Source organism: Dromaius novaehollandiae, chromosome 17 (genome assembly GCF_036370855.1).
Source record: "Dromaius novaehollandiae isolate bDroNov1 chromosome 17, bDroNov1.hap1, whole genome shotgun sequence".
NCBI lineage: Eukaryota > Metazoa > Chordata > Aves > Casuariiformes > Dromaiidae > Dromaius > Dromaius novaehollandiae.
The window spans coordinates 4,315,257-4,335,832 of NC_088114.1; the positions used below are offsets into that span (position 1 = coordinate 4,315,257).

Here is a 20,576-nt window from a genome sequence, read left to right on the forward strand (position 1 = left end):
TTTACTCTCTCTCCCCACTCTCTTCTCCCCTTGCTATGGGCTAGAAAATATGCCTATAAAATTAAAATAGGAAAACTCACTGACTGAACTATGTTGAAACCATGACCCCTACATAAGCCACCACACGGGAATACATGCCATATCTGCTTGCCCTTGTGCAAATCAGCAGAGCTGCAACAGACAGTGGGGAATATTTGGTTTTCCTAAGTAAAGTAATTCTCTGCTTCTCTTATCATTTGGCCCTAAGTAGGAAAACATACATGCACTATAGCACTTTGAAATTCACTACCAAAATTAACTCCCTCATGCATCCTATGAAATAAGCACATATTTTTATTCTAATGTATAAATGTAAATAACCAAGCATGAATATATAGAAAATCATTTTGCCTTCTAGTCAAGGCTCTGACCTTGGGGTCAAGCAGACGGAGCACGAACACTGTCACACAGATCAAATAGTATGGTCCCAAGAAAGATATTTAATCTCTTTGTAATCCTCATTTGTAAAAACAGAAAGTGACTGTTCTGTCTGCAAAACATCTATACTTCATGAGGAAAAAAAAAAATCCTGCAATGTTTGAGCTCACAGAATTCACATAATTTGTTCACTTGACTAGTATTTTTAAGTTTCAGTTCTTTCATGAGAGGACCCACTCTACCCATTTTAAAAAAATTAAAACAAAAACAAAACAAAATCTTACTTGGATAATATCACAGGATCTTCAAAAGATGTCACTGAAAGACTATATCTTGGTAAACTGTTGTCAGCACAATGAGTAATAGAGGATGGAGTTAAAGTCAATGTTTCTTCCTCCTCAGTGTTGACTAAAATATCATTACTAGCATCAGCATATGCCATTGGAAAAGGACAGCTGGTCTTGTCTTCATTTTGGAATGTGCGATTTTTCCAGGAGTCCAAATGCACGGGTCTGCTGCTAGCAGGATATTCTGGACTACCACCTAGCTGAGATGAATTACTTGTCTGTGAAAAAGAGTCTGTATCACAATGACTTGATAATCTGGGCTCTGCCATAGAGTCTGGAGAAAAAGGAACTGTCTCTTCAGGAATATTGAAAAAATAATGTCCTGGAGTCTGCTGACCTGGTTTCATATGCAGGGTTGGGTCCAACGTCAAGATCTAGGAAATAAGTTAGAATGCTAAAAAGTTGTGATTTAAACTTCTGATTTTGTAAACAGAGTTATCTGAAGACATTATACTCTGTAATACATTGCAGGAATTACACTGGGTATTACTACAATTATTTAGTAGTAACAAGCAAGAGCACAACTGAAGGGAACTGCAACAGCTCAGAGGATGATACATATTCTCAGTGTCTGCAACTTGGGTTTTTGAGTTTCCATTAAGAATAAAGACCTAACAACTGTAGCTGTCTAGAAAACCTTAGAAATTTCAGCCATGTATATAAAAGAACTAGGACATCTGTGGGCGGCCTGAAAAGATGAGTTCGTACAGTCATTGATCACTCCATGAATAACATACATAAGTAACGATGGCTATTTGACTATCTTATTTTATACAAGAAAAAGCTGATGGATGTATCGTGAAAATGGGTATAATAAAGAAACAGATACCATAAAGAATATTTCCACAACCTGAGCGAGCCTCTTCTGTTTGAGGGGTGGCAGGCATTTGTCTTGTGGGAAGAAGTGAGAAAACCCCACTCATCTCTAATTGCAGTCCCACGTGCAGTTCGTCAGCTGCAGCCTCAGCAGGTTTGTCCCTGCATCATCCCCAAAGTTGTGCTGCAGAGGTGCTCCTTTTCCCAGGGCATCCTTACAGGCTCTGTTCAGCTGGACCGCTTCCCAGCCCGGTGCATCACACAGCTGCACCAAGTGCTTGCTGTTCCAGCCTAACACTGGAGGTGGCAGCAGGGGCTGATTAATGTGAAACTGGCCCATGACCTATCACATCTTCAAAGTGAGATATGAGATAAGGAGATTAATCTTACCTCTGGTGGGTGACTTGACTGGGAAGACGACATAAAATTCCAGTCTGACAGCTGCTTATTTTCCTTTTGCCTTTTATGATAAATATCCTTCAATGACGATGGCTTTACTTCATCAGCAGAAGACAACTTGAACAGATAAAGTTGCTAAATTATTTTTTCTGAATACAATCCTCCTTACCCAAAACAGATAAGCAACTTTTACCTAATAAAACAATTTAGAACAGAAAAAGGCTTTATTCAATGCACCCAATTTTAAAAAGGATCTTTAACGAGGCATATATACCTTAAATATACTAGTCTCTTTCCTTCTCTTACAAATGCACACATATGCACTTTCTTTTAAGTGACAAAAGAAGGTCAATAAATTCCAAGTGAATTTAGCTGGGGTAAAAGACTACTGAAAGAACAGAATATGAGAGAGTAAGCTAACAAAAGAAGTTTTTCCACAGAAAGTTCACTTCTGAAGGACTGATTCTTTCCATTGTAGGAAAGAGCAAAAATGATAAGCGACTATAAGACAATGTTAAAAACTTGTACAAAGTTTACCTGATCTGGTGATACTTTTGCGGAGAAAATATCAGTGAATTCACTTCTGAAGTTTTCAGGTAAAGAGTGATACATCTCCTTTTCATCCAGTTTCCAGTATGAAAGTCCTGATAAGAAGAAATATTGAAAAAAATATTACAAGTTTCAAGCTTACAGCTACCAAACAGGAACCCCAAAATCCATTAATAAGATATTATTCTGGCAGCCTCATTCTGCCTCATTAAAGAATGCAGTATTCATTATTTGTATCTATTGCGCATAGATCTTAAGGTATTTGTTAGCAGAAGTTAAAGAAATCTTGATGCAAAGCACTAGGAATATAAATTAGTATTACATCACACAGCACCAGTAACCAAATCAAAAAATTAGGGAAAAACCTATACATTTACTCCTTGGTGTCAAAGGTCAAATCCTCATTTACCACAAATTGTCGTATTTCTACTGATTTCAGTGGAGCACTGACCATTCATACTGCCCAAGGAATAATCCTAGACAGCCACGCAACATTACAAACTCTTTGATTTGGTACTCAACAAGACTTGCTAGCATGCGAAAGAGACGAGCAGGACAAGAGATGACACAGGGGGACAGGCAAACAGCCCCAATCCCACTTCCCCTTCTTCTGTGTGTCCCTCTCTCAACCAAGTTGTAACAAAGAAAAAAACATGCATAATTTGCAGAGCTGCATCTCTGTGCTCCTGTTTGTTACTAAAACAGATCCACCGTGTTACAATCAAAATATGGGAATTAGTTGTTTGGCTCCTTCTAAAAATAAAATAAAGATAAAAATAATTTTAAGACGAGTTCATTATTCTGTTCTGATCTGTTCACACAACTGGGACAAAAGTATCAAGTCATGCCCTTGGCCTATAGGGATCCTGCCTCCATTTCCATGCAGTCCTCTGATTACTGGACCAGCGATGCTAATATTTGAGAAGATCAGTTGATCCCAATTGTGATTTTAATAGCAATTATGTTATGAAACAGTTTTAAACATAAAATGAAGCTTTGAAGTGTTCATAAATTTGAAGGAAAAAATTGCCATGTCTTATATCTGCAAGCAGTGAAGCACAGGAGCTATCATCAGTTTGAAATACAAGAGCAAAACCACCAGATTTACGCTATTTAAAGTTTAACAGCTTGCCAGTGCTCAAAAGAAGTTTCCTAGAGACCTTCTAACCTCCCCAAAATTACTAAAGGTGCATTATAGTAAGAGATCTAAAAACAGAATTCAAAAGAAAAGGAAATTTAAGTACAAGTAATTAAGTATACCTGAAGCTTCAGACACTAAGGAATTCGGACTTTCATTTGGTTGATTGAGGTAAAAAGTGTAAGATGGCAAAGCAGCAGCAGTAAGATTTGTCTAAAATAATAAAGGAAAAAATAGATTTAAATGGCAAATTGCAAGGCAAGACAAAAAAAAATAATCAAGGGTACAATTAAAAAAAATTGCATGTAAATGTTATTAGCCTTCCTAAACAAAAGAGATTAAATTTAATTATATAGAGTGATCCAGAGGTATACAATCCATATTCAAGGCAATTGCAGCCAAAAGCGGAACCAAGCTAAGCCACATAATTAGAAAATATCAGTATTTTCTATTTCACATGCCAGTTCACTTAGGGAGCATTTTTGAGATGAAGGGTTACAAAAACATACACTTTTCCTGGGACAGTCATCTAAAAATTTTCTTGCTCCTTAAGAGATACAAGCATATACAGGGATGACTTAAGAATAAAGTGTTACCCTCCTTCCCCATCCCAAGACCAGGATTTCTTATTTTCAGCTGTTATGACTCCACCTACCATGAATCTCAGGAGATAAACACTGTTGATCATCTCAACTTTGAAAGATGCCACATACCCCCATTCTCATTACTCCAAACTTTCTAAGCAACCTTTTTGAAGTTGTCTCTACTATTAGCTGGGGAGGTTGGGAACAACACAAGGAAAAACATTGCATATTATTTCAGATTTTTATTCAGGTACAGCACCTTAACAGGCATGCTACTTGGCAAATTCATACAGCCCAATACATCCAAGGACTGAAAGAAGATGGGAACCACTGAATTAACAAAAGTGTGTTAAAAAAATTAAAAAGCTAAAACTTTTCAAGCTATTGCTTGAAGTATAGTCTCACCTCAAGACTATTTTTGTCCCCCTTAATTTATGTATTCTCCTTTGCCTAAGGAGGAAAAAAGGCAAATGAAGGGGCATCAACTGAATTCTTACAAAGGAACAGAAAGAGAGAGGCATTTTCAAAACCTGAGTTTCTGGGACTAATTTCCTTAAGCACCCTGTAGCCAAGGGAGAAAAGAGACAATCCGCAGTAGCTAAATTAGACTCCTGGCTTGGCACATCCCCTTTGAGAAACCTGTTGTTTCCACTAACAATAGAAGGGGACTACAGAGGCCAAATCTCCCAAATCCACTACTCATAACCTTTCTGGATCACCTTCAAAGTGGCCACGGGAAAGAAGAGAGGCCATGCCTTTAATCAAGTTATTCATAGTCGTTACGTCTCCTATTCTCTTACAGGTGGAGCCATTAACACAGGTTTTAGAAATTTCTTCCTTAAAAATAACACGAAGAGAGAAGTATACGATAATTGGTATAATACAAATAATTTTAAAATTTCACAGTTACACGTACAATGAGATTGTATGATTAGCCTTTATATAACCATGCTGCATACTGTTTTTTAGGCTTGACAATATTACATATGATTAAACTTCTCTCCTCAGCATAATCAGATTTGTGGACATGTGGATGGAATTATTAAATCAATAACATGTTGCAAAAAAATCAAAACCAAATTCTTGTTGAAAAAAACATTTTGAGCTAAAGCATGAAGCACGCGCCAGTCACAGCAATATGCATTGCCACACACAGTTCTGAACGGCCAATTAGACCTCCCAAATGTCTATTACTGGGGTTACTTGTTTTTCATAACCAGTGCTATAAATGGGACTTGGAGTAGTTTAGTTTAGCTAAATCATACACACGCATAAATGAATTTCTTGCTCTTACATAAACAATACAAAAAAGAAAATAATCATATTTGGAGTTTAGCACTGGAGACTGCCAAAAACACTAAAAAAGCCCAATCCAAACCAGAACAAAACAATCCCTACCACTTAAAAAAAATAAACAAACAAACAAAAAATCTGGAAGAATACAGTTAATCTCGCACAAGTGGCTAATGCCTCAACTCACAAAGACTTTAGCACCTTCCATTAAACCTTGTGTATCAAAAGAGAGATTACCAGCTGAAATGGAAGACAAATATTTGGAAAACGTAAGATCCTTCAAAAAATGATATGGTGCAATAAATTATCGTAATCTGAAGCTTCAGTTGCGAATGGGACTATTATCTCTGTAAGGAAAGGATTTGCACCATTGATGCAAGTTAAGGCAAAAACTAGGCAAGGAGTAAAACAAACCAAAATAGCTACATGAGTAAATACAGAATGATCCAAGTAGTAAATTCTTCCCACTTGGAAGTTTAACTTTAAACATACGAATTAGCACAGAACTACTCAAATGCTTGAAGCTAAGCGTGAAAGCATATGCTAAATCAGAACATAAACATAGCTCTGGAAAAATACCAATGGCAAGAACAGCAGACAACTTACATTCTCAGGCATTAATTTCTTCGCTTGCTCATTTCCTTGCATAGAGTTCACATGTACTTCTTCCGCATTTATTCTTTTTGGTTGGTTTTGTTTCAATTTCTGTGCCCATGATGTTAAAGTTTTACTATGTGGTAAGAAGCATAGACATGAACAGCCTGTGTGTATATTATATATATGTATTCCCCTTTACGACAGAAAAATAACCTCTACTGAAATCAATTTAGTCTTCACCATGAAAGATATGCATTGAAATTCCATTGCCTTTGTGCATTTTTTGAGAAACAATAAGAAATAATGGATATTAAACTGATTTTAAGGCTGGGATTTTCAACAACAAAAAAAAAACCACTTAAAGGAAAGTTGCTGATCATCTGCACCCATAATCAAAATAGTTCTCCTACTATGACAAATCATAACAAAGAGCACCATATTTTTAGCCAGACACCTGCTTTTTCAGCAACTCAAGCAGACCCTGATCAGAAACACAAAATCAAGTGAGAATGTAAAGTGTTTTTTTACTACTGTGTTATCAGTTTGGCCTTAAAGAAGGTATTACAAGCTAGGACACACTAAGCTGGCCTTCGAACCCAAATTCTTACTCTTTAAGGATAAGAAAGATAAAAACAAGATGCAGATGGAAACAACAAAAAAGACAAATGAGCAGAAACAAAGAGAGACATCCTGAAATTCTTTTTAGAAGTAGAAGAACAACAATTTTCCCACTTCACTGAAAGGTGCATTTTTGAAAAAAATACATGTTGTCCCAGTTTGGGACAAAAAGTTGAGACAATGAAAAATCTTACAACTAAAAATTCAAAAATATATCCCAATTTGGGTTAAGTGCACCATTCCACCATTGCATTTTGATATGAACCCTCTCTTCCTTCCAACAGAGTTCCTATTTTGAAATAGAAGGCAAATTCCCCCCCAAAAAATTGAATATTTAAATAAAAAGGGCAAAATGTCATATGCCAGTGATTTCAAAGTTTTCTCCAAAAGTTTAAAAAAGAAAAAGAAAAAGAAAAACACACCAGAATTGAGCTTCTCCAGCTCTCAGCTTTGTTGGTAGTGAGTAATAAATACCCCACCTAGCAAGTTCTCCATGAATTGCAGCTACCAGACTCATGGAACGGTACAACATGAATTGAATACTGGAATAAATCCCAGAGGAAAGAAGGAAGACAGCATGCATACCGATGGGGTCATGGTCTGCCCTGTGCTCTGAGATGACACATGGCCAAATCCATTCCTCTAAAGGAAGCTGGTTCTGTGTTTTATTAGGGACTAACAAAATGCAAGTTCACTGTCACTATCCTCTGTTTTTCCATTAAGAGGAGGTTCTTTTTCTCTGCAAACTACTATCAGGAACTCACAGGCAACATGCTGCCCATGTGCCCTCTGATATTGCTCACAGCCATATGAAGGCAGTGCCTTTGCTCTCTCTGTCAGGCTGGATCGTAAAGTACATCGTTAAATTCTGCGCAACCAGAGAAGTATTTGGTCAATATTATTGCTCGCAGACCAGTCAAAGTAGCTGGCCAATCTTACGTTCTGGTATATCAGTCATTTAAAATTGATAATCAACACCTAAAATTCTGTCGCACAGATAAAACACTGTATGCAAACTGTATCTTAGCTCATATTTATAGTAAAAAGCCACTGTATTTTTCCAATGTACCTACAAGAAAAACACTGCAGCCGTAAAACGTGCATCATGTAGAAATGTCAAGCTAATCAAATACATTTATCTACCAAGCAGTATACTATTTTTTACATTCAAGAAGTTTTATTCAATTCTTAAGTGTTCATAGGTACCAACAAATGCTTACTGAATGGGGACTGTCTATCATAGATTTATATATATAAAGTTTACTACTCACCTGTTTGTTTTTCTACATTGAGCTTCATTAACCTTATGTTCGAATTCAGCAGGAAAAACTAAAACATCATTCCTTCCCGATGGACAATTTTCCTCTGTTTTGTTCGGTAAAAGTTCTCTTTTATTTTGAACACTGGCTACGACCGCATCTCTCCGCAATACTGCTGCATCACCCTGTCCTTGTGAAGTTTTCTCCATGTAGTCTGTGCACTTGCTAGTGTCGGTAGATTTGTCAGGGTTCAGTTCGGAAGCAGAAAGGGTACCATACCCACTACTCACTGAAACACCATTTGCAAAACATTCCTGATGCAAAGCAGATGCATTTGGCTGACTTTCCGCTTCATTAAATTTGAGCTGATTGACAATGCACTCATTTTCTTCAAAAATTTCAGAACGCAACCCCATTTGACTTTCTAATGAAGAAAAAGTGTCTGTAAGTTTGGCAGGCAAACTTCTGCTCTTGCCGGCACCCCAATTGCTGGCCTGCAGTTTCACTAACTCCCTTATCTCATTCTGAATCAGCTAAAGAGAGAGAAGAAAAAAAAAAAAAAAAAAAAGATCATGCCACAATTCACATTTATATTTTGACCCCTCTTCAATTCGTGTTATTAGTGACAGAATTAGAATATTTATTTCAAATAACTCCTATTCAATTTTTCAATATGGAGACATCTCATGCATAAAGTAAATATATGCATACTGTGCATAACAGTAAAATGTGCATGGTAACAACTCTTAATTCCAAGCAGTGAATTACTGGTCTCTGTAGTCATTTATTAATGTAAAAACATGCATGTGTATTAGCTACATGCCTTCAGAGTTATAGCATTTTACCAGCCACCTGCTGAAATATAAGTTAGCTAAGCATGTCATTAAAAGTGGACAAAGATCCTTTGCTAAATTCAGTTTTGAAAGAATTAAAATTTGGAGATAAATTTCCTAAGATTAGAAGGATGCTTTAATGGAAGTATAAACTATTACTCTATTACACCAATAGGAATAATGTACCTCTGTAAGATTTTTTGCAAAAAACTTGGCTTTAAAATATCTGATTTAGGTAATTTATTAGGTAGTTCACACAATACAAAGGTTTACGTTTTAATTGTTTTGATATCTGATAGAGCAGAGCAAACCTGTAACTAGATCACCTGAAGAGATTTAACAGGTTATTTCATTTAAGCCTGCAATAAGAGGTATTTTGGTATATTAGGTAAACAATATTTTTAAATGGTCTATAATTGCATACTGGTATACTGAAGCAGCTCCAAGAAACAACTGATGCTTTTGTCAAGGGCTATGAAAAGATTTCACGTTAACAGCCACGGCCACATTCTTTGGCCAGGGATCTGAACTTCCGCAGAGTTGTACGGAGATTACTGAACTCTGCGTGTGCACACAACTCGTGTTACGTACTGCAAGACCAAAGTACTTAGCTGTTTTCAAGAACACATTCAAAACCAATTCCCCCCGGAAAAATCTCAAAGTTCAATAATTTTAAGAGCATGGGACCCTACTAATGTTTTTCCATAGAACTACAATACATTACTCACATATGAATACCAAGTGGAAGGGACAAATTGACCACAAAAAAAGATCATTTTTTCCTCTGGAAGTATGTAATAAAAAAAGAAATAAGGCTTAATTTCAGAAGAAACTAAATGTAACACTACTCAGAATCCAGCCTGCTATGTTTTACTAACTTTCAATAAAAGTAACAACTGAATTTCATCTCAGTTTTCTATGCACAAAGATTTAAGGATGAAGCTTCTGCCATAATTTCAAGTTTTCTGGTGTGCTAATGATTCCAGTCATGACTGCAATAATCACTTGTGATTTAATTCTATGATTCAATTCTGCCAGGGAAGACAGGGAACACAGAACAAAAGGGAAGAAACAGAACTGAGGAAAAAACAAACTGATCAGAATCTCTGCTGACATTTAATCTTTGTCATTAATACCTTGTGTGAGAAAGGTGAAAGGTTAGTATTCCAATTAAGTAGCGCTTTTACATCTCCTTGCATAGTCACAAATAACTCCAAGAGAAGAAAAAAAACGGAAAAATGACACTCAGTATGAAGACTTGTATAACGTTTTGGGACTATAGGTGGCTTTTTTGTTTTTATTATCTTAAATAAAATCTTGACTTGGGGAGGATCCGTAGCTGGTGACAGTTAATCATTAGCACAATTTTCTTTTAATGTATAGTTCACATAAGCTGAGGACTGATTCCAACACTGATTCCAATATGAACTCAAGGTCTTTTGATTCTTGATCCAATAAGGATGAAGAGGTATTTTCATAAGCACAGCTGGTCTTGAAACGCAGCATAAAGCAGATCTTATCTCAGAGTCATGTCAATGCTAAAAGAGCATCTTGCTTTTCTACCCCAAATAGTAGGTCATTCGTTTTGTCTTTTTAGTATCAAAGTGTGTTGAGTTCCCTGTATTTCAATGTTTCCACTAGGTCACTGGTACACCAGTTTAAGTTTGGAACAGCTCCATCTATTTTATCTAATGCATTCATACGACTGGAATTAAGTTACGGCCATTGATTTTATATTTAGTGTGACAATTCATGCAGTTAGTAAATCCCTCTTGATACCACAAACTCAGCTCTTCCAGAGGTAGCCTTTCCTATTAATAAAGACAAAACTGGCAAAGTCAACACAATGGATTAGTCAGGCTATCATTAGCAACAAGTAAATCAAACCGCTACAGTATGAGACAGGAAATACGAGGGTAAGGAAATACTGGTGGGACAAAAATAACAAGACAGGAGGGGGAAAAGGGGGGGCAGAAGGAAGAAATAGGAGATAGGATAAAAGAAAAGGACAGTACCTCTTGTTAATTCAATTCAGGAACTGTTGATTACTACTAGTGTAGAGGGCATCAGGAAAGGGAAGGGAAAAACAGCAACCAAAATGATGAAGATATTAAGTATTATATATTTATAGAATTACCATCTTTCATACACACATATACATTTCTTTTGTTCTGTTTTAATGGATAAATATGGTTCGACTCAAATCTGAAGATTCAAATTCTTGTCATTTTTTATTCTTAGAAAGGGAGATTATTCAACAACAGGGTGAAATAGATGTTCGACTAGGACAACGAATGTTTTCCTGTGCTATATACTATCTACATAAGGGAATTACAAGCTACATAATGTTTTCTGATGAAGAGAAGACTACACTGTCTCAAAATTAGAACTGATACATTCTAGCAGTTAATACAAAACAGCTTGTACTTAAAATCCAATTACTGCGTGGGCATTCTGAACCAAACATTTGTGAAAACAGAACTGAACTGAAATCAAATACTCCAAGAATCATCACTTTTGAAATGCTTCCTATCAGTTACTTCATTAATTAGCCAAGGCTATCTGAAATATGCATCCTGCAAGTCAGCAGTGCAGCCATCCACTCCCATTAACTAACTGCCCATTGGAAGAATTATCAGTCCCAACATACTTACAGAAAAATACAGCAGTGTCAGAGACCACACTGTATTCTTTGGACATGGGGAAAAAAAATTAAAAAACCACTAAGCTAACCTACCTACATGAACAAATAATTACTTACTTGAATTTGATGGTGGAACTGCTCTTGCTGGGCAACTATTTGTTCTTGACATTGTTTTTCTACCAGTCTGAATAACTGTAGCCACCTCGTCTATTAAACCATAAAATAAAATAATTAAGGCACAATCATACGAATGGAATAAATAAATGATGCAGCTGAAACAGCTATTTTCAGGAAAGCAATGCTTCTAACTTCTAGGATCACTTTTCTAAGTTCCAACTCTGTTTTGATATCACTGCTGCAAGACTTCAGTTTGAAGTGTTGCGATTTTAGAGGTTTAAAAATCTTTCAAAATTTCTGTAAATATTTTAAAAATCAATAACTGAAAAAATACTCATGCTCGTACTGTAATTGTAAAACACTCATAAAAACCTAAGGTAAGATTGCAATAAAATCCATTAAGTGATTAGTTCATAACATTATAAAAGAATCTGTTCCAACAATAAGCATAAATAGCAACACTGCTAAACTACACCACCATTAGACTTGTCTTCCAAAACGCAAAATTGATCCATGAATACTTTTTTTCAAAAAAATAAGCCTTAACATCAAATACCTCACAGCTCTTCACAGTTTCTGAGTCAGCACTTCCAATGTTCTGGATATCTTGCATAAAGGAGGCGAGCACTTCAACAGAACCAGGTGTTAATGAGGACCTGGTATTCCCTGAGTAACCAGAAACTCCATTGGGATTGGGTGAGGGACTTCTACTGAAACATGAGGAAAAACACTTCAATTATTTATTGTGCCAGATGTCCAACATAGTAGCCAAAACAACATACTACTAGTATAAAAGAAATACATGCTTAATTTACACTGTGACGCGCATCATGCTGGAAAAACATAACTGATACATTGATAAACATATTTTCAAGAAAATGTCACAGAATCTCCAGAGCGCATCACGTAAGTGCATCTTACACACATATTACTAAAGTACAATAGCTTTTCAAGAAGAAAGCATAAGCAGCACAAATATTATTGCTCACTAACACATCAGTAAGTACAGCTTCTCATCAAATCTATATTCTCCTTCATCGATTCTGAAGTCAGAAGCTCACAGATATAAGCTTCTGTGTAACAATGCCTTATGAAGTCCGAGACTACTGCCTCCATCTGAGAAGTTGTATGGGTAGTAAGCGATGTGTAATTATTACCTTAACAGGTCAGTCAAGAAGAACCTCTCCTGAGCTGCAACTTCGGCCATTAGCCCACATTTGCCTTTCTTATTCACTAAAAATATCTTGGCCACTGAACAGAAAAACAATTCAGTTTTTCTGAGCCACTGTTCTCTACAAATGACTCAACATAGCATATGATCTTTCCAAAGAACAATCTCTTGTAATCTCTTCAAGACAGTATTTTCTTTTCCCATTTCAAGAGATGCAAGGAGATGGAATTTTTTAAAGGAAGATAGGACACTTACTTCTTTCAGTAAGACTTTTATCTCATTGTCACATTAAACATTAAGTTATACCTGCAACCGTAAAGAAAACTAAGATATTCTACAGTGGATTTCATCTTAGTAATAATGTTATTGTAAAAGCATGCTATATATGCAAAACAAAATGAATAAAAATATTTTTTAGGAATTCCTTTAGCATATCACCTGTTAGAATTCAAGTTAAAGACAGAGTTGTGGGTATTTCTGACATCAGCGTCTGCAGAAGCTGAAGGGATTTCTTGTACAACGTTCACCAACTCACAGCTTTCCATATCTTATGTCCAAATATGATGTTATCCTGCAAACATAAAGAAATATCACTCTCCTATTTCAGCAAGCCATTTGGTTTTGTTGTTTGAAGAAACCGAACCTGATTAAAGAGACAGTTATTTCAGTCAAACCACCCCAAAAACACAAGTACTCCAAAAACAACCTCTTTTTCTTGCCTGTGCTATACTTGCAAACAGTTATTTAGCCTGCCTTGTAGTTGCTGGGATGCCTACACATCAAAAAGAGATTCCTAGTTGCCCATGATGGTTAGTCTGGGCTAAAAGGGGTGTCTGAATCCAAAACATTCCAGGCAGAGCAGTGGTTCTTTAATCTGGGGCTCCACAGACTGTTTTTAAGACTTCCATGAAACACAATTAAGAAAAAAGGGCCCATTGTCAATATATTTAAGTCTGATAAATGGGAATCTGCACCTTGGCTATAAGAAAAAAAAATTTTTTTTGAGAAATATTGAGTTACACCAATGCTCCCACTATAGTAATTTGCTTGAGTGATACTTGTCTTACTTTTTTTTCCACAGAATACTTATTATTACCGTATAGCATTAATTCAAAAAACATTAAAACTGCTTCAGGACAGATTCCTGTCCTGAATTAATTAACAATGAAATGTAGTCAAACTGAAATCCCACAGTAGTTAAAAAACAGGAGCTGGTTAATTGCAAACAGCATAAATAAATAAATATGGAAGAACTGCACTAAGGTCTTTGGGCCCTCAAAACAGCAATTTACAAGAACTGCTGTAGGAGACTAAAATATGTTTCCAGCTTCCATACTTCATTAAGGTAAACCACAAAATACATTGATTAATCAGTTTTTCTGTAGTGCTTATTTCAGCATCTTCTATGCCCTAGTGAATTTATCCTATGTCCCAATACTGAAGAAAAACCTTGTGAACATTTAAAGGATGGAGAACAAAAAGAGACATCAAGTAACATCCTAGTAGTCTGTGAGAAAGCTAAGAATAAATCTCTGCTACCTTACAGCAGGCCAATACCTTTACCGCATGACCATCCTTCTTTATAGGGCTTACAAGGACATGCCACGGCCTTTTGCAGATTTACACTTTCATTATTTGTAAGTACAGAGCTCTTTGATATATATCTTGTACAGACAGGTTTGGAAGCATAAAAACTGATTTCCACTGGAAGGAAACTAATAGACATGGACTGATTTTACTACTGAAGCCAAATAGACTCCACTAAAATAGAAAGATGTTTTCCAGACAGTCACTCAAGCTATCTCCTTTGAGTAGGACTCAAAAAAAGCAAGAACTGGGAGTTTAGCACAGATACACATATCCCTTTGACAGGCCTTCTTGGGATAAATTGAAAGAAGAAAGCCTTTCTTCCTTTTCCAGTGGCCAGGAGTCTGGAAAACTTGAAGGTTATGAGGCACCTAACCTGACAGATAAGCAGAAGCAGCCAGCGCCTCAGAAGCAGCTGGATGGATATGATGGGGGTTACATCAGTCACCCCCAGCACCCCAGGATGAAATCATGGGTGGCCTATCTCAGCAGCAGAGCAGCGGGGTGGGACTTAACCATGACACAGGCTTGTTTCATAACCTCATTAGAAGAAGCCTGTTCACAGCAAAAAAAAAAGACACATTCAGTGAGCTGTAACAGCACTGGGGAATAGCTAAGCTGTCATCTGTTGTTTCCATAGCACAGAACAAGCTTTCATAACACTGAGTCTTTACATAAAAGAGTTGAATTAAAAAGCCAAGCTATTAGGTATTTGAGCTCATATGTACCAGCGCTGCTTTTAAATGTAAACACCGAGGGCCAGCAAAGACCTAGAGACTGTGGCACTGGGCGAGATCCCATCGCTGCCTCTTTTTACTCCTTGCACATCGCTAAGCAGTGACACAGGCACCTCAGATCCTTGCTTCCCCATGACCTTGCACGTGCCAGATCCCCACTCACCAGGCTCCCCAGGGGCCCTGCCAAGGGACAGGGTTCTCTGGGCTCAACTGTCTCAGTCCACTCAGGGGGTTTCCCCAGAAATCTCTGTCCCCCTTCCCTCTCAGGGTCCCTCTCCCCATAACTGACCTACTCCACAGCTCTGCCCCCCTTTAGGGCCCCTCTCCCCCAAATGGACCCCCTTCCCTAGTTCTGCCCCCTTCCAAGGGTCCCTCTCCCCATAAGCGACCTCCTCCACAGCTCTGCCCCCCCCAAGGGCCCCTCTCCCCATAACTGATCCCCTCCACAGCTCTGCCTCCCCCCCCGAGAGCCCCTCTCCCATAAATGATCTTCACAGCTCTGTCCTCCCCATAACTGAACCCCTCCCCAGTTCTGCCCCCCTTTGAGCCCCTCTCTCCATAAGTGCCCCCTTCACAGCTCTGCCCCCCCCCCGAGGGGCCCCTCTCCCACTAACTGAACCCCTCCACAGCTCTGTCCCCCCTCAAGGTCCTTCTCTCCATACCTGACTCCCCCCCAGGGCCCCTCTCACCACAGCTGACCTCCTCCCCTGCCCTGTCTCCCCTCAGGGCCCCTCTCCTCAGCGCTGCCCCCTCTCAGGGCCCCTCTCCCCATAACTGGCCCCCCCAACTATGCCCCCCCACCCAGCGGCTCCTCCCCCATCCACCCGCTCCGCCCCCACGCTCCCATTGGGCAGCTGCCCCTCGCGCTCCGGAATGTTGACAGCGCCGCCGCCCCCGATTGGCCGGAGGGCCCGTCACTCATCGGGGAGGGGGCGGGCTGAAGGGGCGAAGGAGGGCGGCGCGGCGAGGACGGCCCTGGGGCGCTGGGACGCGGCCAAGTCCGGCGGCGCGGCCGGCGCCCGCCCCGCGGGCTGCCTCGGGGCTCGCCCGGTTCCTACCCGCATTTCCGGGAGCCCATGAGGAGGCGTCCGCGGCGGGACGAGGGCTGCTTCCTGCGGCGACCGTTAGGCGGTAAACAAGCGCGGCCCCCCGCCTCCTTCCCCGCGATTGGCGGCCGAGATTCGAACGTGATGGGGTAGAGGGCACCCAAGACGGGGCTCCGCTCGGGGATTGGCCGCCTTGGCCGCGCGCGTGGCCGCGCCTTACGCTCGGATTGGCTAGGTGGAAAGTACGCACGTCGTTGCGATGAGATTGGCTGGTGCGGCTACGCGCCGGACGGCTTTCCAGAGTTTGATTGGTAGCGCAGAGCACGCGTGCGTAAGCCCGCCCTTTAGGCAGCGATTGGCTTCTCCCTTATTAGCTGCGCATGCTCTGAAGCAAAGGTGGGTGGGGGGTGTGTGCTCTGTGTGGCGGGCGCCTGCGCCGCGCAGGCGCAGGAGGGGCGGTGATGCTCGCGCGGCGCCTGCCCGGAGTCGCCTGAGGTAAGAGGTGGCGGCGCGGGGGTCCCGGTGCCGGTGCGGGCTGCCCTCGGCCCCCCCGACCGGCCCGGGGGCCGCGCTGCCGCTCCGCCGGGTTGTCACGTCAGCCCAGCGAGGCGAGGCGGGCTGCGGCCGTCTCTCGGCTGCCTCGGGCCTCGCCCCGCCGCCTGTGGCGCCGTCCCTTGCTTGGCAGCCGCCGGGCGGTGCTGGCTGGAGCCTCTGTCCTGAAATCGCGTGAATCGTCCCGTAGCCCGGGCGTACGGGACAACGCAGGCTGGCGCTGGGAGAAGCCCTTCAGCAAAACAGTTTTAAAACAGTTTAATCAAATAAGCAGAGCGCGCTGCGTGCGTTACACTGTCGCCCTGACTTTTCATCTGCGCTGCGTCCCTCCCGGTGAGGTCGAGCAGTGCTCTCTATAGCCGTTTCAAAAATGGGATGTTAGCGTTCCTATCGACACAGGCAGCCCTCACTTAAAATACGGTGAAAACTCCATCAGTAAAGCTCTTTTAGAGGTAAGACTTGGTTGTTTTTAGCACTTTTCTGCACGAAGCCATGTGCTTCTTGGAGGTCTTTTCTGCTGAAATATGGAGGAAACCTCTTGTTCTGGGTATCTTCTGGGCCTAGTCATGTTCTATAACTGTAGTATCAAGTAGCAGAAATAGGCTCACGTAGAACATGAATTTTTACCCTATCTATTAAGGTGAGATGGCTCAAGCGCTTGCCAGTCTTGGTTACAAAAAGGGCTACTTTAACAGGCAGTGCCTGAGTAGTATAAGCCTGATGTTGAGGAAAGGCTCACTTTAAAGCTAGTTGTTCTGCTAACTCTTCCTATGTGTTGTTTTTTTGGTTTTTTTTTTTCCAGCAAAACATTGTTGCTATCTTCTATTGCCACCAAGTGGCTGTCCTGACTTAAAGCTTCTTAAAATTACAAGGATTTCATCACTCAGCTATAAATAGCCATACAAGTTAAGTCTTAAGTGCCACTTGTTCACATGCTGAAGTATTTTCTTCTGAATCAAATAAAATATTTCAAGCATAAGAGCATCTACTGTTTTAATCATTTACCTCATTTCTTGAAAAGCGCCATTTCACAGCAGTAGAACCTGAAATTGCTTTTTATCCATGAGGGGGTAAAATGCTTCTCTGCCTAGGTTACTAATAAAAACTTAACCTGAAAAAAAACAAATCACCCTATGAAGCAGTAGTTGGAAAAACTGGTGGTCTACTTTTTCACTGATCTTTTTCCTCTCTCATAGTTGCCTCATTGACCAATTAGAAAGTTACGGGAGTGGAGAAGGATGGGCAAACTTGTGGACAGGATCAACACAGAAGAATGCTTTTGATTTGAAATGGAGTTATCATATTTGCTGTATTGGACCATTCTCTACTATCACGTTTTTTTTCCTCCACCTTCCATTTGCAGTCTTCCATGACTGCAAGCCAGTGTGCATGGGAAGCTGAGAAACGATTAATGTATAGTTACACTATGTAAACTAGCTGGCTTCCTCCAGCAGGTTTCTTTCAGTAGTTTAGAGCACTGTTAGTATAAGAAAACTTCTGATAAGGATTCTTGCACCCTCACCTGTCCTCCCTAGATGTAGTTAAAACGTGTACAGACCGGTGAATTGTAGGTACCATTTTCAGCAAGGCAGAACCCAAGTAGAGTGCAGTGCCAGTAAAGGCATCTAGAGCAAAATTCTGACACAGATGATTAAAATTAGTAAGATCTCAGCCTTCTTTAAAACTATAGACCAATGTCTAGAACTTTTCCACTGTTTTAAAGGTCAAATTACAAGAACAACATGAACAATTTTATCCTTTCTTGGAACCATGTAATCCCAAAGTTCAATTTTACACTGTGTACAGCTGTTTGCGAAAAGCCTTTTTCCAAATGTTGGTAGGAGTGCTGACTTAATTTATTTACTGTTTTCCAGATCCCTTTCTTGACTATTTTTAAGAAATCTGGTTGCAATCAGAAATGAAATTCCATTTGGAATGGTAAATATTTCAAGGCAAATGTTTCTGAAACCAGTTCTAATACCCTTGAGAATAATCTGAATATTGAAGTATCACACAAGATGTGGCTAAAATAGATCATCTTAAAACAAGGATTCTGATGGTGTACTCCGTTCCTCCATTTCAGTTTTCCCGAGGAAGCGGTATCCTCAATTCTGTATGAATGCTCCAAGTTTATTTCATTTTACATTCTTACTGAAAGAAATAAGTACAGCATCTTGGAGGCCATGGATGTTGAGGAAACAACAATTTTCCCTGACCAGGCTGCCCTTATTCCAGGCAGCAGGAAAGAAGAACTCTTCCAATCTCCTTGCACTAAATGAGGCAGATTTAAAAGAACAGTTTGTAAGAGGTGATGGCCCAGGAGGTCAAGCCACTAATAAGACAAGCAACTGTGTTGTCTTGAAGCATATTCCAACTGGGATTGTCATTAAGGTAATTATGTTTTATTTCATTAAGTCGTAAAGTGCACTGTGTCTTCCAAACCATCTTTTATAGTTAAGAATATTCTCAGTGCAAGAGTCAGGGAGGATGAGTTTATTGATACGCATTGTAAAGAACCTCAGAAAGGAACAGGGTTGGTTAATATTACTTTAATAAATTTGGGGCTAAGCTGATCTTGGGGTTAGGCTTTGGCAAACACTACTGTTTTGTAGTTTTCTCTGTATCTCCTTGTCCTTTCAGTGATAGCTTTTGCATTCCTACCCCCTTGTGAGGTCTTACAATGTCTTCCTTAACAAGGTGATCATAGTCATTTTGCATGCTCTTAAGCATTACTCTTGCCTATGTACCATGCGCCAAAACTTACCTTTAAAATTAATCTTTACTTCCTTACCATAAAAAGGGGAAGACACAGTTAAGTTAAACTCAGAAGCAACTTTCCAAGGTAGCATGGAAGCAATTGTGTTTGCTGACAGAATTAAAAATTAATGCAAAAGTCAGCTTGCCACGTTACAGTTACAATCGATTATTAGTCTCTTCAGAATATGTTGTCTGGATGCAAAAAAAACTGAGGAGTTCTTGGTGGTAGAATTCTCTTGGTTGGGGGTGGGAATTTTTTACTGTAGTGGCAGGAAAAAAAAAAAGAGAAATGAGCTCTTTGGAAGAACTTGTTTAGAGCAAGTAAATACAGTTACTTAAATCATCCCCTAACCTGCTGTTTCAGAAATAATAAACTTCAAGAAAAACAGGCAGGCAATTCAAATGTAATTTCACCTCAAATTATTGGAAGAGTTTCTAATTAGGATCTGATCTTACAGTCCTTGTTCAGGTGCAATATATATGAGTAAAAGGGAAAACAGAAAAATAAACAGGTTAAAGTCACAATAAAAGTGTCCTACTGTATTTTTTCAGTGTCATCAAACAAGATCAGTAGAGCAGAACCGAAAGATAGCCAGAGAAATCCTGCAGGAAAAGGTTGACCTCTTCTATAAAGGTGAAGATAGTGATGTTTTTAAAGAGAAGAAAGCAGCAGAGAAGAAGAAGCAAGAGAAGAAAAGAAGAGCAAGGGAAAACCTAGAAAGGAAAAAGCATTTTAAAGAGATGCAAGAATCAGATGGCAAATAGACATGTGAAATACTGGCTTGTACTAATTGGATAAGGGAAAAGAATATGTCATTATATCTAAATGCAGTTTTCTAACTGACAGATGTTGTAGGGCTTCATAGCACAGCTTAAAAATATTGAGTAGTGACCTGCTATTACTGTAAAACTGAAGTATTAAAAGCAGTCATGTATTCCTCCTTCTGTCTGCCATCATTCCATTACTCACATTTAGTAATCAGTTTTTCTGCCAAGTTCAAAAGATAATAATCCAATCATTTTGAAAAGGGATGATAAACTTTCCACTATTGCTAACAGAAAAAAAAAAAAAAAAAAAAAAAAACTCGATCCCTTAGGAGTTCCAGTACATAAGA

General features: G+C 39.5%; 2 protein-coding genes across 13 annotated transcripts in view; one reads left to right on the top strand and one right to left on the bottom strand.

Annotated features, from left to right (window-relative positions):
* MPHOSPH9 (M-phase phosphoprotein 9) overlaps positions 1 to 16,293 on the bottom strand; it is a 31,767-nt gene extending 15,474 nt beyond the window's left edge. For 2 of the 7 annotated variants that reach the window (XM_026114673.2, XM_026114670.2), the window contains exons 1-10: positions 16,165 to 16,293; positions 13,221 to 13,353; positions 12,168 to 12,321; positions 11,612 to 11,701; positions 8,030 to 8,550; positions 6,150 to 6,273; positions 3,789 to 3,879; positions 2,517 to 2,623; positions 1,971 to 2,096; positions 702 to 1,138 (exon numbers count right to left, since the gene is read on the bottom strand). In XM_026114673.2, coding sequence (XP_025970458.2) covers positions 702 to 1,138; positions 1,971 to 2,096; positions 2,517 to 2,623; positions 3,789 to 3,879; positions 6,150 to 6,273; positions 8,030 to 8,550; positions 11,612 to 11,701; positions 12,168 to 12,321; positions 13,221 to 13,327 — 1,757 coding nt within the window. In that variant the 5' untranslated portion in view covers positions 13,328 to 13,353; positions 16,165 to 16,293. Of the gene's footprint in view, positions 1 to 701; positions 1,139 to 1,970; positions 2,097 to 2,516; positions 2,624 to 3,788; positions 3,880 to 6,149; positions 6,274 to 8,029; positions 8,551 to 10,865; positions 10,902 to 11,611; positions 11,702 to 12,167; positions 12,322 to 13,220; positions 13,354 to 15,097; positions 15,186 to 15,269; positions 15,391 to 16,164 lie in introns of those variants that run through there. The other 5 variants (XM_026114672.2, XM_026114671.2, XM_064522008.1 and 2 more) reach the window with 5 other exon arrangements.
* MTRFR (mitochondrial translation release factor in rescue) lies at positions 16,106 to 20,402 on the top strand. Of its 6 annotated transcripts, XM_064522011.1 has the most exons (4): positions 16,539 to 16,647; positions 18,579 to 18,642; positions 18,788 to 19,095; positions 20,014 to 20,402. In XM_064522011.1, the coding sequence occupies exons 3-4, from the start codon at positions 18,820 to 18,822 to the stop codon at positions 20,224 to 20,226; spliced, it is 489 nt and encodes a 162-aa protein (XP_064378081.1). In that variant the 5' UTR covers positions 16,539 to 16,647; positions 18,579 to 18,642; positions 18,788 to 18,819; the 3' UTR covers positions 20,227 to 20,402. The 6 variants fall into 6 exon arrangements, with proteins under 6 accessions (XP_025970461.1, XP_025970465.1, XP_064378081.1 ...); XM_026114676.2 differs by lacking the exons at positions 16,539 to 16,647; positions 18,579 to 18,642 and adding an exon at positions 16,106 to 16,237; XM_026114680.2 differs by lacking the exon at positions 18,579 to 18,642 and having other exon boundaries at positions 16,529 to 16,647.
* Positions 20,403 to 20,576: the final 174 nt, after the last annotated feature.